This window comes from Camelus bactrianus, chromosome 30, assembly GCF_048773025.1.
Source record: "Camelus bactrianus isolate YW-2024 breed Bactrian camel chromosome 30, ASM4877302v1, whole genome shotgun sequence".
Lineage (NCBI taxonomy): Eukaryota > Metazoa > Chordata > Mammalia > Artiodactyla > Camelidae > Camelus > Camelus bactrianus.
The window spans coordinates 29,524,979-29,537,984 of record NC_133568.1 but is presented as its reverse complement, the minus strand read 5'-3'; the positions used below and the strand labels follow the sequence as shown (position 1 = coordinate 29,537,984).

General features: G+C 54.9%; 1 protein-coding gene across 1 annotated transcript; it reads right to left on the bottom strand.

The window, feature by feature from the left end:
• Positions 1–2,141: 2,141 nt before the first annotated feature.
• SALL3 (spalt like transcription factor 3) lies at positions 2,142–11,321 on the bottom strand. The gene is made up of 2 exons (XM_074355337.1): positions 8,073–11,321; positions 2,142–6,949 (listed from the first exon to the last, which is right to left on the bottom strand). Exons 1-2 carry the CDS (start codon positions 11,211–11,213, stop codon positions 6,518–6,520), a joined length of 3,573 nt encoding a protein of 1,190 aa, XP_074211438.1. The 5' UTR covers positions 11,214–11,321; the 3' UTR covers positions 2,142–6,517.
• Positions 11,322–13,006: the final 1,685 nt, after the last annotated feature.

The window sequence follows — 13,006 nt, the reverse complement described above, 5'->3', positions numbered from 1 at the left end:
AACTCCGGGTAAGTGACGGCAGGCAAAGAGAACACACACAGAGGGAGGGGCATGTGGACAAGGAATTCGTCGTGGACGAGGGAGCTGGGAGACTCGCTGAAACAACGTGCCAGGATTTTTTTCAAGTCCTATAAAATGTACTGAGATTATGAAAAATATGGAGTTTTCCTCAGGAAAAACTAATCATTTACAAATAGTTATTGATAAAGTTCATTTCCCCAAATTGCCTGTAGCTCCTAATTGGAAATCCGTGAGGTGAGTGCAGCTATAAAACTCTCTGAGATGTTGGCGAGTTTTATGTTCTTTTTGTCTCCGTTAGTCTTTAGTCCCATTGGCGCTACCATTTCCAAATTGGCTTGTTTGATAAGTTGGCGGCCTTTTCTCAACATGCCGTAAATAGAGATCTTGTCATTTTTTAGGGTGAAATTATAGGCCGGTTGGACTGCTCATTCAGCCTAAGTGTGTGTGGACAGAGGTCACGCAACTGAACCGCTCGCCTTTAGAGGAGAGCGTCTTTGCAGCACCTACCTCTTGAGGTATCAGCACAGGTTTTCCAGGTCCCACATGTGAAACGTCTGGGTGACAGAACTCTGTTCTCCAGGACCCCAAGCCCAGCGGTTCGGGACGTGCTCGCCTGTCCTGCCTCTGCGTTTAGGCAGCACCTGGAGCCGTTACTGAATATCACAAACAGAGCAAAACAGAAAGCTCCGAACAAAACACCAAGCGAAGCGTGAAAATCAAAAAACAAGGAAAAAAGAAAACCCCGGAAGAGGAAATACAAGGGAGGCGCTCACGCCTCTGGCTCCCCGCACGTGTGCCGTCATCATCCCGAGAACTGTCTTCAGACCAGCGGGTTTCCTGGGAGAAACAGGACGGCGAGGCCTGTTTGTGAGGGGGACGGATTCACATGTGAAAATCTAGCTTCTCCTTAGGTTATCTGACTGTGTGGGGAGCTCCGCTGTGCCCTTCCCACTGCGCAGCCCTAGAACTCGTGCCTTTGAAGGGCGGGAAATATCATTTGTACGGCTGCTTGGTTTTCCTCCGCGGTGGTGTTTGTGGGAGGGTGAGAGGTTTTCCTTCTGGGTAAATTTAGGTCCTCACGAGAGCTGTTCCTAAATTGTCCTGATACTGCAAATAGAAAAAGTAAAATAGAAATGTTTTATATCATACTTATAATCGAAGGCTACAGCAGTTATAAAAGAAGTGTGATGGCTTTTGCCATTTACATATTTATGTCCCAACTTGTAAAAAGCTATGAAAATTCTAGGTTAAGCTAGAGAGACAATAAATAAATGGAACCACTGAGCACCGAGAGCCGCAGACAGAGCGTGAAGGAGGTCAGGCAGTCCCGCCTGGGCAGCTGTCCTAGCTTACAGACCATACTGCAACTTAACAGCACGCGCACCAGGCCAACGTAGACAGGATTTGGGGGAGTTCGCAAAGTCACATTTGGGACCACAGCAGTCAGACCTTTATTTCCACGTCTGCGTCAGACACAGCGAATGAGTCACACGGGCACACAGATCCCTGCACTGGGGGCTTGCGAGCCGTGTCTCCCGTCTTGTGACCTGGAGAACTTTGGATGGAACCGAACACAAATGTACTCTCACGTCCATCGCAACCCCTTCTCCTCTGTCCTGTCTCCACAGCTCTCTGACTATCTCCCGCTGGGTTAGTCCAGTGCTCAGTGAAAGCTGGTTCAGCCGGAAGAGGGCGAAGCAGAGGCAGAGCTGCCCAAATACAACCCGTGGGACCCAGCGGTGAGACCGACCAACGCGCGTGCGGCTCCGAGGCAGGACAGGACCCCCAACGTGAGCAGGGAGGTTCTGCAGCCTTTCACTCAAGAGAGCAGTGAGAATCACTGCTTTGATTGGCACGCTTTTCTGAGTGTCTGTACCACACGCAGGATACACATGCGCACCACTTGGACGAGGAGCTGCGTGTCCTGCGTGTGGACACGCAGGGCAACAGCCGAACCGCTCTTAAAAGTCTCTTTTCTGATAGAAAATGCATGACGCATAATGTTCACAGAGATTGACTTTATTTTACCTTAAATATAGTTGCATTTTAAAAGCTTCAATAAATTTAATGATTAAAAAAAATCAAAGATACCAACACATTTTTCATGGTCCAAATATGATTCCACATATTTGCTTTAACGAAGTCATTTGTAATAGATTTTTCATAGTTATATTCTTAGGTAATTGCTTGTATTTTTTCTCTCTAAATATACTGCCCATTAGTCTGTCCAGTGAATTTTTTGGGGAAAAAGAAAGATGCACGTTACTTGTAGTTCTTTAAAAAAAACAAACAAATAACAATACTGGATTTTAGAAGTGGAAATTTTATTATCGTCAAATTCTGCCCCGTTCTCACAGATAAGGGAGCAGGGTGAGGACGGAGGGGGCACCTCTCACACGGCACAGCCGGAGCGAGGAGGCAGCCTGGCCCTGTCCCCGTCTGAGCCCTGCCACAGAGCACGCCCACCTGGGCCACCCGGCGGCCGCTGCCACCCCCACGCCCGTCCACCTGCATGGGAAGCACTGCCAGGACAGCAGGGAAGGTTTCTATGGTGATTTCATTTCACAGTTTTCCCTTCATAAAAAATGCTGGAATAACACACGGTGTTTCCCACTTCTGGGAAAAAGAAGAGGGGGATTTAATTTCCTCCCTAGTATTGCGCAGAGTATTTTGCAGACCCAATTTTAACAGAGCTAAAAATCAGCAAACAGACCTGCCAGGAGAAATGCTTTGCAGCCTGTTTTCCACAGCAGCACTGTGTCCCTCAAAACTTTCCAAAGGAACGAACCTGTGCTCAGCCCCTGCTCCAGCACCAGCGGTCAGCGAACGAGCACGGGGCTCTGAACACAAAGGGGCGAACCTGAGGCCCACAGTGGGCTGGTGAGCTTGCAAGGGGACAGGCTGGACACAGAGTGACGCGAGGGTGACAGGACCGCTCCAAGGCAAGCATCATCGGAGAGACAAAGTGAGGGGGTGGACCCTGGGCTTAGACGGACAGAGATTTGAGGGTGAGGGGCTGGAAGTGGACCTGCAGCTCAGTAATGACGGAGCGCCGCGGTGCTGGCGCGGCTGGGGGCTCACGGAGGACCTGGGCAGCGTCTGCCGAGCCTGGAGGGGACGCAGGCAGGGGACCCAAGCGGCCGGAGAGCCTCCTCAGGACGGAATGAAAGCTTGAAAACAATTGCTTTTTAGCCTTTAAGCAGTACTTCTTGATTAGTTTTCAACATTAATGGTTCCTGTAACAAACTTGGAATAGAAATACATTTAAATAAATACTTTTTAGGGAGTCTTGGCATTTATGATTCTTTGATGTTTGGTCTGAGCAGCTGGGGCTGGTGTCAGGAAGGAGTACGTATCTGGGTGGTTGTGCCAGAATACCTCTGGTCTTGGTTGGAGATGGTTTCGAGACGAGAAGGAACCCCCCCTTTCCCCTGCATTTTAATTCACAAGAATTATTTTAAACGGTTGTTGGAATCTTTGCTATTTTCTTACCGTATTTAAAAAAATTGAATTTACTATCTGATTTAGTCAGTTTATAGCTCATAATTTCTATTCTAGCTCTGAAATTAATGGGGTTTATGCCTGAAGCCCAGGAGGAATGACGCTGCCGGGAACCTGGCCGGGTGGGCAGCGTAGTGGTTAGTGCGGTCTTCGCCCCTTCAAGGCCACTCAGCAGGTCCCTCGTGACATTTACTGTGGCCTCTAGGCATCAGTAGTTACTTTTTAAAAGAAATGGATTATGTACCTTGAAACCCAGGAGCTATTAAATTATTTAAAGTTTTAAAATCTGATCAGATGTTACCAGCAAAGCAAAGCTTCTCCTAGAGTGAAGGGTGTGCTCCGCACGGAACCCACGTGCATGGCGCTGACGGCGGAGACCCCGCGGCTCCCGCCTCTCCTCCCTCAGCGTGGCTGGAGGCGCAGCTACTTCGTCTCCAAGGGACCCGACAAGGGGGAGGCGGCTCAGGAGGCGGTCACTTGGGGCCCTGCCAACAGTCTCTAGTAATTAGGCATTTTCTACTAACGCCTTCTTCTATCACAGATGTAAATTTTAAAAAATCCACAATTAGGAGGCTGCATTTTTATTTTAGAAGAAAGTGAAAAATGAAAATTTCAAGACCAGTGGAGACACACCCAGACGGGGTTCCATCTGGGCTGCCCGCCCTCCCTGACCTTCCCGGGAGAAGCACCACGGGAACACAGCCACCGTCAGTGGCCGCCACTCCAAGGTCCACTTTGTCCATTAGAATAATCAATGAACGCCATTCAGAAATAATAGTACATCCTGCATTTTATTCAGTTCCATGTGACAAAAATAGTAACCTAGACTAAGACATCCATTTCAATCAGTAGATGTGTCAAGCCACAGATTTCATCATAAAAAATAGTGGATCTGGGAAGCGGTTCCCCGCTGGTTCAGGGAGGCCCCTGGCCCTACATGGTGTTGCAATAGAAAAATAGTGTCTCTTCCCCACGGGGAGGGCGGCCGCGCCCTGCCCGCGGCGGGCCCGCCACGCTGCCCACCGCGAGCCGTCTTATTTACAGCACTTTACATTCCTCTTCTCTTAAGTTATATACACATCCTGTCGGGAGGAGAGAACACCACATGGTACCAAATACTAAGCCAAAAAAACCAAAAAAAAGATCATCACACCAAAAAGGACACAGATAAATAAGAACATTCACTGCTGAAACACAGCAACACTGAGCACCTCAGTTTTCTGTTCCCGATGCTGGGACAGGCCTCACCCACCCGCTCCGTGGAAAACAGAGCTGTGGAGTTCAGTGTTCATTTCCCACGGAAATGACCCCTAGGTCTGCTTATCTGCGAGTCTCTGAAACTCTCTGTTCAGTGACACGGCGTGATTTGCTGTGGCTGTGTTGGAAAGATTGTCCTGTTTTTCTGTTTCTACACCTTCCTCACCTCCTCGCGCGGCCCCCGCCCCACGAAGAGCCTGGGGCGCCGCTCCTGGCGGAGGGTCCTGGCTTCAGACTCCAGCACGCCTGCCATGCACGGGATGAGGTAGAACACGCGACACTTCCGTGCAGCCCACGCCCGGCCCCGCGCCCGGGCCCTCCTCACTCGGAGCGGCCCGCACAGTCACCAGCACGAGGCTGGATTTTGAGTGATCAGAGGCCAGTGTGCTTCGTTTTCATCTGAGACGATAATAAATCAATCAGGAACGCGGCAAATTTCCCAGTTATGCCTGATTACACCGCCTGACGCCCGGAACTCTCTCCAGTTCCTTGAGCACAACCCCAGTGCTCCCAGCAGGCAGACTCTCCGCCGGGGGTGGGTGAGAAACGGACGGCAGAGACCACAGTCAAGTTAAACCTGCGCAACGTTCTCGAAGTGACTTCCTGGCTTGTATCAGTGTCAACAGTCCTAAGATTAATTCATCAAAGTTTTGCTAAGGGTGGTCAAGTTTTAGATGGGCTTTGTAGAAAAGTTAAATAGATCATTTAATTCAAGAAATGCAGGCCCTAGTTTGCTGAGGAGCTGACAAGTCTTGGGGGCTTTTCTGTTTAAGGAGTACAAATTCCTCATATCTGTCTGGCCTAAGACTGTGACAGCTTTTTTTTTTTTTTTCATTTTCCTTCAAAGTACTATTTATAAAATACTTTACATCTTTTAAAATTTTCAAATTATAGACAAACCTCCCTAATACAAAATACTAAAAGTGCAATAGTATAAATTAAGAGTTTGCAACCACATCATACAAACATTACCTTTTTTATTGTACAGCTGTGATCATGTGAACTATTTCCTCACAACTGCTACCGTGTTGTGAATAATTTATGACGTCTGTCTGCAACTTGTTCCCACACTAGAGACCACTGTCCACAAAGCAGCTAAACATTTAAATAATAATAAAAAAAGGCTTGTTACTGACAGGTGCTCGCACACAAAACGCATGCTCTTTCCCAACAGAACTTCACAATTTTGCCTGCATGGAAATAAACCACTTATTTATAGCAAAACAAATCTTGCTTAAAAAAAAAAAAAACTCACATAGCCAGATGTATTCTGCAGTACAAAAGCTTCCATTAAAGTTGGGCTGTATTGTCTGTTACCCGCATAATCTCAACATCATAAATACTACAGACACAGACAAGACGCTGCCGTGAGACTGCGCCGGCAGGACTAGACCACGTCTTCAAGATAAGAGTTCAAGAAGCAGAGTTCAAGTTTCTAACTAATTCGAACAAAACCACTGAAGGAGTTTGACTGGAACAGGGCGGGGAGCCCTTCCCTCTGGGGACTGGCAGGGTTTAGGAGGAACAGGATGCATGTGGTCTGAGCCCTTTCTGTTCCCAAGGCGGCTTTCCAAGGACTTCTTTCTGACTTAAATTTATTTAAAAGGTTACAGAGTTCTCGAGAGCCGTCAGGCTCACCGGGGCTTACAGGCCCCCTTTCCACACCACGTGGTGACATTTTTTCAGCTCTGGGTAAACCGTCAGGGAGGCCGGCCTCGCCCCGGCGCACGCAGGTTAGCTAGTTAATACCGACCTCCTTGTCGTCCTGGATGAACGTTGTGAACGGACGGCCGGCCCCCGTTTCCGAGCTGGCTTTGTCCAAACCCACGATGGGCGGGCTGCTGCCGGTGCGCGCTTTGTCCAGCCCGGCGGTCAGGGAGCCCAGGGTGGGGAGGGCGCTCCCGCCGAGACTCACGGGGAGCTGGGGGATGCCTCCGTTCTGGATGACGGAGATCTCGTTGTTCTTCATGGCCAGACCGTTGGTGATGGCGGCGGCGTACTGGTTCCAAAAACTGGGGTCAACGTTCATGGCTCGTGCGGCCAGATCCTTCTGGAACATCTCCGAGAACTTCAGGGCATCACCACCCAGCAGGGCCATGGGGTTTTCCACCGAAAGGCGGCGGCCGCGCCTCGCGGGGGCGTTGTTCCACATGTGTGTGCCCATGTGCACCTGCGTGGGGACATGAGACAAGCCCGAGTCAGCCGGCCCTGCCGGGCAGGCGCTCCAGTCCTCGCCGCCGTTCAGAGGCACCCAGAGACCCAGGGTCTCCCTCATGTGTTTCCTTTCCCTCCACCCAGCCAGAGCGTCAGTTTGGGACCACAAAACTTGCTGGGTGAGATTTTCTCGGCATCTTATACTTTAATACGCAACACTTTCTTAAGTCCAAAAAACCAGCCAGCCAACTAGCTTATGAATGTTTCTTCCAGTTCACAAACTTGAGAGAAAAATTTCCCCCTGTGCTTTAAGACCCACAGGCCACCCAGAGGGCCCCAGAGCTCAGCAGACACAGGGCCTGGCGCCTCGTGCTCCTCTGAGCCCTGCCCCCCAGGGCGTCTTAGACTCGGAACTCCTGGCTCCACCGCGCCTCTCTCTGGCTCCCTACCAAGCACAGTCTGGGCATCCACGGTTGGCAGAGAACTGAGGGAGCTTTCATCCTGCCAGTATGTGGCAGCTACTGATCTTTCCACAGTCTCTGAAGGGGTCACTGAGGCCCAAACTGGCACCTGCCTGAGGGTGTGAGCACAGCCCGGCCACGGCACCAGCGCCTGGTCACACACTGCCTCCCGGGCACGTGCACCGTGGTCGTATCTCAAAGACGGATGTGACGCTGCTGCGCTGCCTTCCTGACCCTCGTGCTGGGAGTCTTCCCACAAATGCCCCCACCCCTGCAGCCACATGGACAAAACCACAGAACTGACCCCGGGCCTCCAGACGGGACTTGCATGGGTGTCGTCCGCAAGTGTTTAAAGGCCCGGTTATCTCGGTATCAGCAACCCTCAAGAGGCGGGGCAGTGCTGGCCTCGGGCTTCACACGGTAGCAAGTGTGCCACCCCAACATGCTGTGGCCACGCAGGCCGCATGAGCCCCTCGAGGGGAGGCCACTGGACAGGTGTGAGAGCACAGGCATGCACGCTCACGGGCGTGTGTGCGCACAACACACGCAACACGCACACGGGCACATGCACAGTGCAGACTCTCCCATGACACAGGCATGCACGCACATGCATGCACTCACCCACCACACACGTACACAGGCTGCACGGGCATGTGCCAGGGGCGTCCACGCCCTCACCTTGAGGTTGCCCTTGGTGGTGAAGGCTCTCCCACAGACGCTGCAGCCGAATGGCTTCTCCCCGGTGTGGGTGCGCTCGTGGATCTGCAGGGCGCTGGCCGACGAGAAGGTCTTCCCACACGACTGGCAGTTGTGCTGCTTGGGCGTCCGGCGCGGCGGGGGGGCCAGCATGGGCGCGAGGCCGGGGCTCATCACCGCCTGGGGCCCCGCGGGCACCTGGACCGCAGCGGGCAGCGTTGGGCCCTCACCCAGCGGGATGGCCTTGCTGTGCCCGTTCACTTCCATTTTGATCATGGTGGGTGCGGAGCCAGGGACCAGGCTGGGGGTGCTTTGGCTGGGACCTAGAGCAAAGTTGGGGTCAAGTAACTGAGAAGGCAGCTCCCTCAATCTGTGGGTCAGTAAGTGCTGTTTTAAATTACCCAGGGTGGAGCAGCCGCGTCCGCAGACCGCGCAGACGAACGGCCGCTCCTTTGTGTGGCTGCGGTGGTGGATCTCCAACGCGCTCCTGCAAGCAAAAGGCTTGGCACAGACACGACACACAGTGCTCGCACACTTACCCCGTTCTCTGCCCAGGAACAGCAGGCTAAAGGGGGCCTCCTCCTTGACGGCCGGCCGGCTGGGGTGCATGGCCGTCAGGTCCAGCGCCCCTCCGTTCTCGGGGGCAGGGGGCGGGCTGTCCGGCCGCTCCGTCTTCAACGGAGTCTCCTGGGGCTCGTCCTGGGCGCTGAGGCCCGGGGACTTGGAGTGCGGGCTCTCGCTGGCACTGTGCAGGGGCGACAGGGCCTGCATGGAAGAGGACGACTCGGACGGGGCTGGGCTGCCCGCGCTGCGGCTCTCCAGGTCGCCCACGGCGGATGAAGAGTCGTTGCTCAGTCGGTCGCTCTCCCCAGAACCGTTCTCCATGGACTTCAGGGCGGTCAGCTGCGGACAGCTCATGACGGAGTCCATCATCTTCATCTGGTTCTCCAGCGCCGCGATGCTGGAGATGACAGAGGGTGGTGAGGGTGGGCAGGAGCCCGAGAAGGCCAGCAGGGGCTTGGACGGGTCGCCGGCCGCGTCCTTCAGCTCGGCGTCCTCCTCCAGGGAGTTCTCGTCCATGTCCTCCTCGTAGGCGCTCAGGGCCTCGGCCGCCTTCTCGTCGAAGGGCAGCTCCGCGTCCATGGTGTCCTGCAAGCCCTCGGGCAGCGGCGTGTTGGGGATCTGCCCGCCCATGTGCATGCGGATGTGCTGCTGCAGGACCACCGCGTTGGTGAACTTCTTCTGGCAGATGGGGCAGGAGTGCTGCACCCGCAGGGGCGGCTTGGCTCGGTGGACCCCGAAGTGCGTCTTCAGGTTGCCCTTGGTGGTGAAGGCGCGCCCGCAGATCTTGCACTTGAAGGGCCGCTCGCCCGTGTGCGTGCGATAGTGCATCTTGAGGGCGCTCTGGCAGCTCAGCACGCGGTGGCAGATGACGCACTGGTTGGGGTCCGTCATCTTCTTGTCGATGTTCTCCACCAGCTGCTGTAGCTTGGAGGTCTCCGACGTCTGCATAGAGTCCAGCAGCCCTCCGAAGGGGAACTTGGCCTTGAACTGGTCGGAGCCGGCCGGGAGGACTGGGCTGCAGAGGCCTGTCGATATGCTGCCGTCTGTGAGCGAGGGGGCCACCACCGTGGAGGCGGCGGGGGCGTCTCCCGCCCTGGCGTTGGCGCCAGGCAGGCTCCCGGGCTCGGTTTTGGTCAGAGAAGAGCCACCAAGCACCGGCTGTGGGGATGCGGCGTTCATGGGGACGCCCGACTCGGAGCTGTTGAGGCCCGGCGACAGGGAGGCGCATTCGCTGGACGCAGGCGAGGGCCGCTGCGGGGAGCGGCTGGCCGGGGTGAGGCTGGGGGAGTCGGCGAAGCTGCTGACACCGGGGAGAGTGGGTGGAAGCTGCAGCCCGACCGACGTGGGCACGGTGGGCAGCACCGGCTTGCTGTCCAGCCAGGTGGTGACCGGCTTCTCCGGAGGCAGCGACATGCCGTAGGGAATGCCGGAGCAGGTGGGCACGTTGTCCAGGTACTCGGGGACGGGGTAGGGGTTCATCTGGATGTGGGGGTACTTCTCCTTGTGCCTCTGGAAGTGGACCTTCAGGTTGCCCTTCGTGGAGAAGCGGTTTCCGCAGATGTTGCACTTGAAGGGCCGCTCGCCCGTGTGGGAGCGCAGGTGGATCTGCAGGGCGCTGTCGCTCCCAAACACCTTGGCACAGAACCTGCACTTGTGCTTGAAGAAGGGGTCCTCGGCGCTGGCCTTGGGCTCGAACACTGACACGTTGGGGGGTTTGCCCTTGCGGTGTTTCATGAGGGCCGACAGGGGGTCCAGCGCGTTGGCCGTGGCCGCGATGCTGACCAGCGGGTTGGGGAAGATGACGCTGCTGGCCGAGGTCTGAGGTAGAAGCGGGCTGGGCAGGCCGGGGGCTGAGCCCAGCATCGGTCCCGGCCCCAGGGCGGGGGGCGTGTTCTGCGGCTGCGTGGCGGCGCTGCTGGAGGCGCTGGCCCCGGAGGCTGGGGCTGCGCCGGGGGCCGCAGGGCCGCTGGGCTCGGGGGCCGAGGGGCCCCCGCCGGGGACATGCGGGGCACCCACTCCGGACGCCGGCTGTGGCAGGTGCGGGGCGCCCTCGAAGGCCGGGGGCGGGGCGGCGGGGCCGGGCACGGTGGGGCCAGGGGCGGCCCCTGGGGCGAGCTGCAGGCCCCCGGGCGTGGCCGTCCCCGGAAGCTGGCTGGAGGCCGGCCCCGGGGTGCTCTGAGCCCCCGGGGCCGCCCCGGGGTTCAGGGGTGGCCTCAGAGGCTGGCGGTTCATCATGGCCACCTGGCTGCGGATTTGCTCGATGAGCTGCAGCTGGTGGATCTGCTGCTGCTGCAGGGCCATCAGCTGCTCCAGGATCACGGGGATGGCCACCGCCGCCACCCCAGCGCCGGATCCCACCGTGCCTGCAGCCCTCGCGTTCTGGGAGAACTGCGCCACGGCCACCTTGGTGCTCAGCAGCGTCTCCAGCGTCACGTTGGTGTTTGGCATGCTGTACGCGGCCGCGGGGGCCGGTTCCGCGATCTGAGGTAGAGGCGGCTTCCCTGCGTGCGAGGGGCCTGGGCTCTGGAAGCTTCTGTCCGAGGAGGGTCCCACCTCCATGGGCTCGTCCTCCCTCTCGGGGGCCCTCACCTCCCCGCCCTCCCCGCCCTCCGCGGGGGCTGCCTCCTCGGCAGCCTCGCTCTCCGTCTGCTCGCTGGGAGAGCTGGCCGGAGAAGGTTCCGGAAAGTCCTCGGAGGGCGGGGCCGGCCCATCTTCGCGCACGATCAGCACCGGCGGGTTCTTGGTGCAGGCCTTCTTGTGCTCCAGGAAGTCCGTCCACTTGAAGAACTCGGCGCAGCACTTCTCGCAGACGCTGGTGTCCTCGCCGCCGCTCCTGCTCTCGGCGCCGCTGTCCGCGTCCTCGGTGCCCTCCCCGGGGACGGCTGGAGAAAGCAAGACATTACATCAGCCCCGCGCTCGCGAGACAGCCCGCCCTCCAAGTCAAAATTTTGCACATAAGTAAAATCAATATTTTTTATTTTGTACAAATTACCCCACTTCAACACTTCTGACGTCCCGGCGTGTGTGTCCTATGACTCTTTCTAGCTAGCTAATCATTTTCTTAGCACAATCCATCAAATTATGAGGCTCCATCAATTGTGGATACTGCTTCTTAATGAAATTCCATAGAAGCCATTGATTTCCAATATTTTCATACAATCTGCAGCCGCCCTGTCTGGTGGGTACAAAGCCAGCTTTCGACGGGCTCATTAGGATTCCCCCTCCATCGGGCTTCCTCATTTCCAGCAAAATTAGAGATGCCTTTGCCAGTTCACTTAACATCGCTAAACTAATCTGTAACCTTTCAGACTCACGTCAGCACCTGCTGGGGGAGCCGGCCGCGGCCACTCGCACGGGCTGGGGCCTGGGAGATTTATTCTCTTTATGCAGCGCGGAGACGCTGCAGATTTAATGCAACTCTCCAGAACCTTTCAAATCAACCAGCATTTATTTCATGTAGGAAATTTCAGCTAAATACTTCCACTTGCAAATATAACAAAGACTGTACACGCACTTCCTACATTTCTGCTCAGAAAAACCATCTCCTGGACTCGGAGTTCGAGCAACAAATCAATCCTGCATCTTCTCACTGCCGCGCCTTCCTGCAGACAGGGCGCACCGCTACGTTTCAGGATTTGCCCGATGAGTACCATCAATATAGTCTGGGCCTAAAATTAATCATGTTTAATACAATTAATTGGCTCTGTCAGATGCAATATTTCTTGGCAAAATGAACCAAAATTATATGTTAGTGTTACCAGCCAATCGTGTTCTGCAAATTGTTAACAAACTAGAAATTATATATTTAAAGCTCATTTATGTTGACATGTTTAACATGAGAACGTTGTAGTCAGGCACTTTTTGTACCTATTTTCATCTGTTCTCATAGAAAGACTTAGCAAATTACATGCTTGTACCATAGTGGAAAACCCTCTAATTGGTTACACATGTTTAATTACTGTTGTAGGCAGCGACTTCCTCTCTCCCTTACCCTCTTGTGCCGAATAACAACCACGTTTAATGAACAATTCTCATTCACACCTGATCAAATAAATGGCGATACAAGAACGAGAAACGAACATACGAGGTAACATTTCTAGCTCCTGCTTCTCTGGAAGCCGGGGTGACAGGCAGTGCTCCGAGTGCTGGCTGGACAGCACGGACCTACAACTGCTTCTTGTCAACTTGCAGATGGAGCGACGGCCATGGATCAGCCTGAACAGAGATGAATGACAGCTGGAAACCAGCTCTTTGTAGCCGTGCATGGTTGAGGGTAAGAGCCACACACCCTCAGCTCTGCATCCCCGGAAATCCTTTACCGTTAACACACCAACAAATGGATTTGCTGAGCA

Bases quoted from the DNA above. Each gene is read 5' to 3' on its own strand.
- SALL3 (XM_074355337.1), bottom strand. From the start codon at position 11,213: ATGGAGGTGGGACCCTCCTCGGACAGAAGCTTCCAGAGCCCAGGCCCC. The intron at 6,950-8,072 runs GTGAGGGCGTGG...GTCCCCACGCAG, and splicing joins CCACCAAGGGCAACCTCAAG to GTGCACATGGGCACACACAT.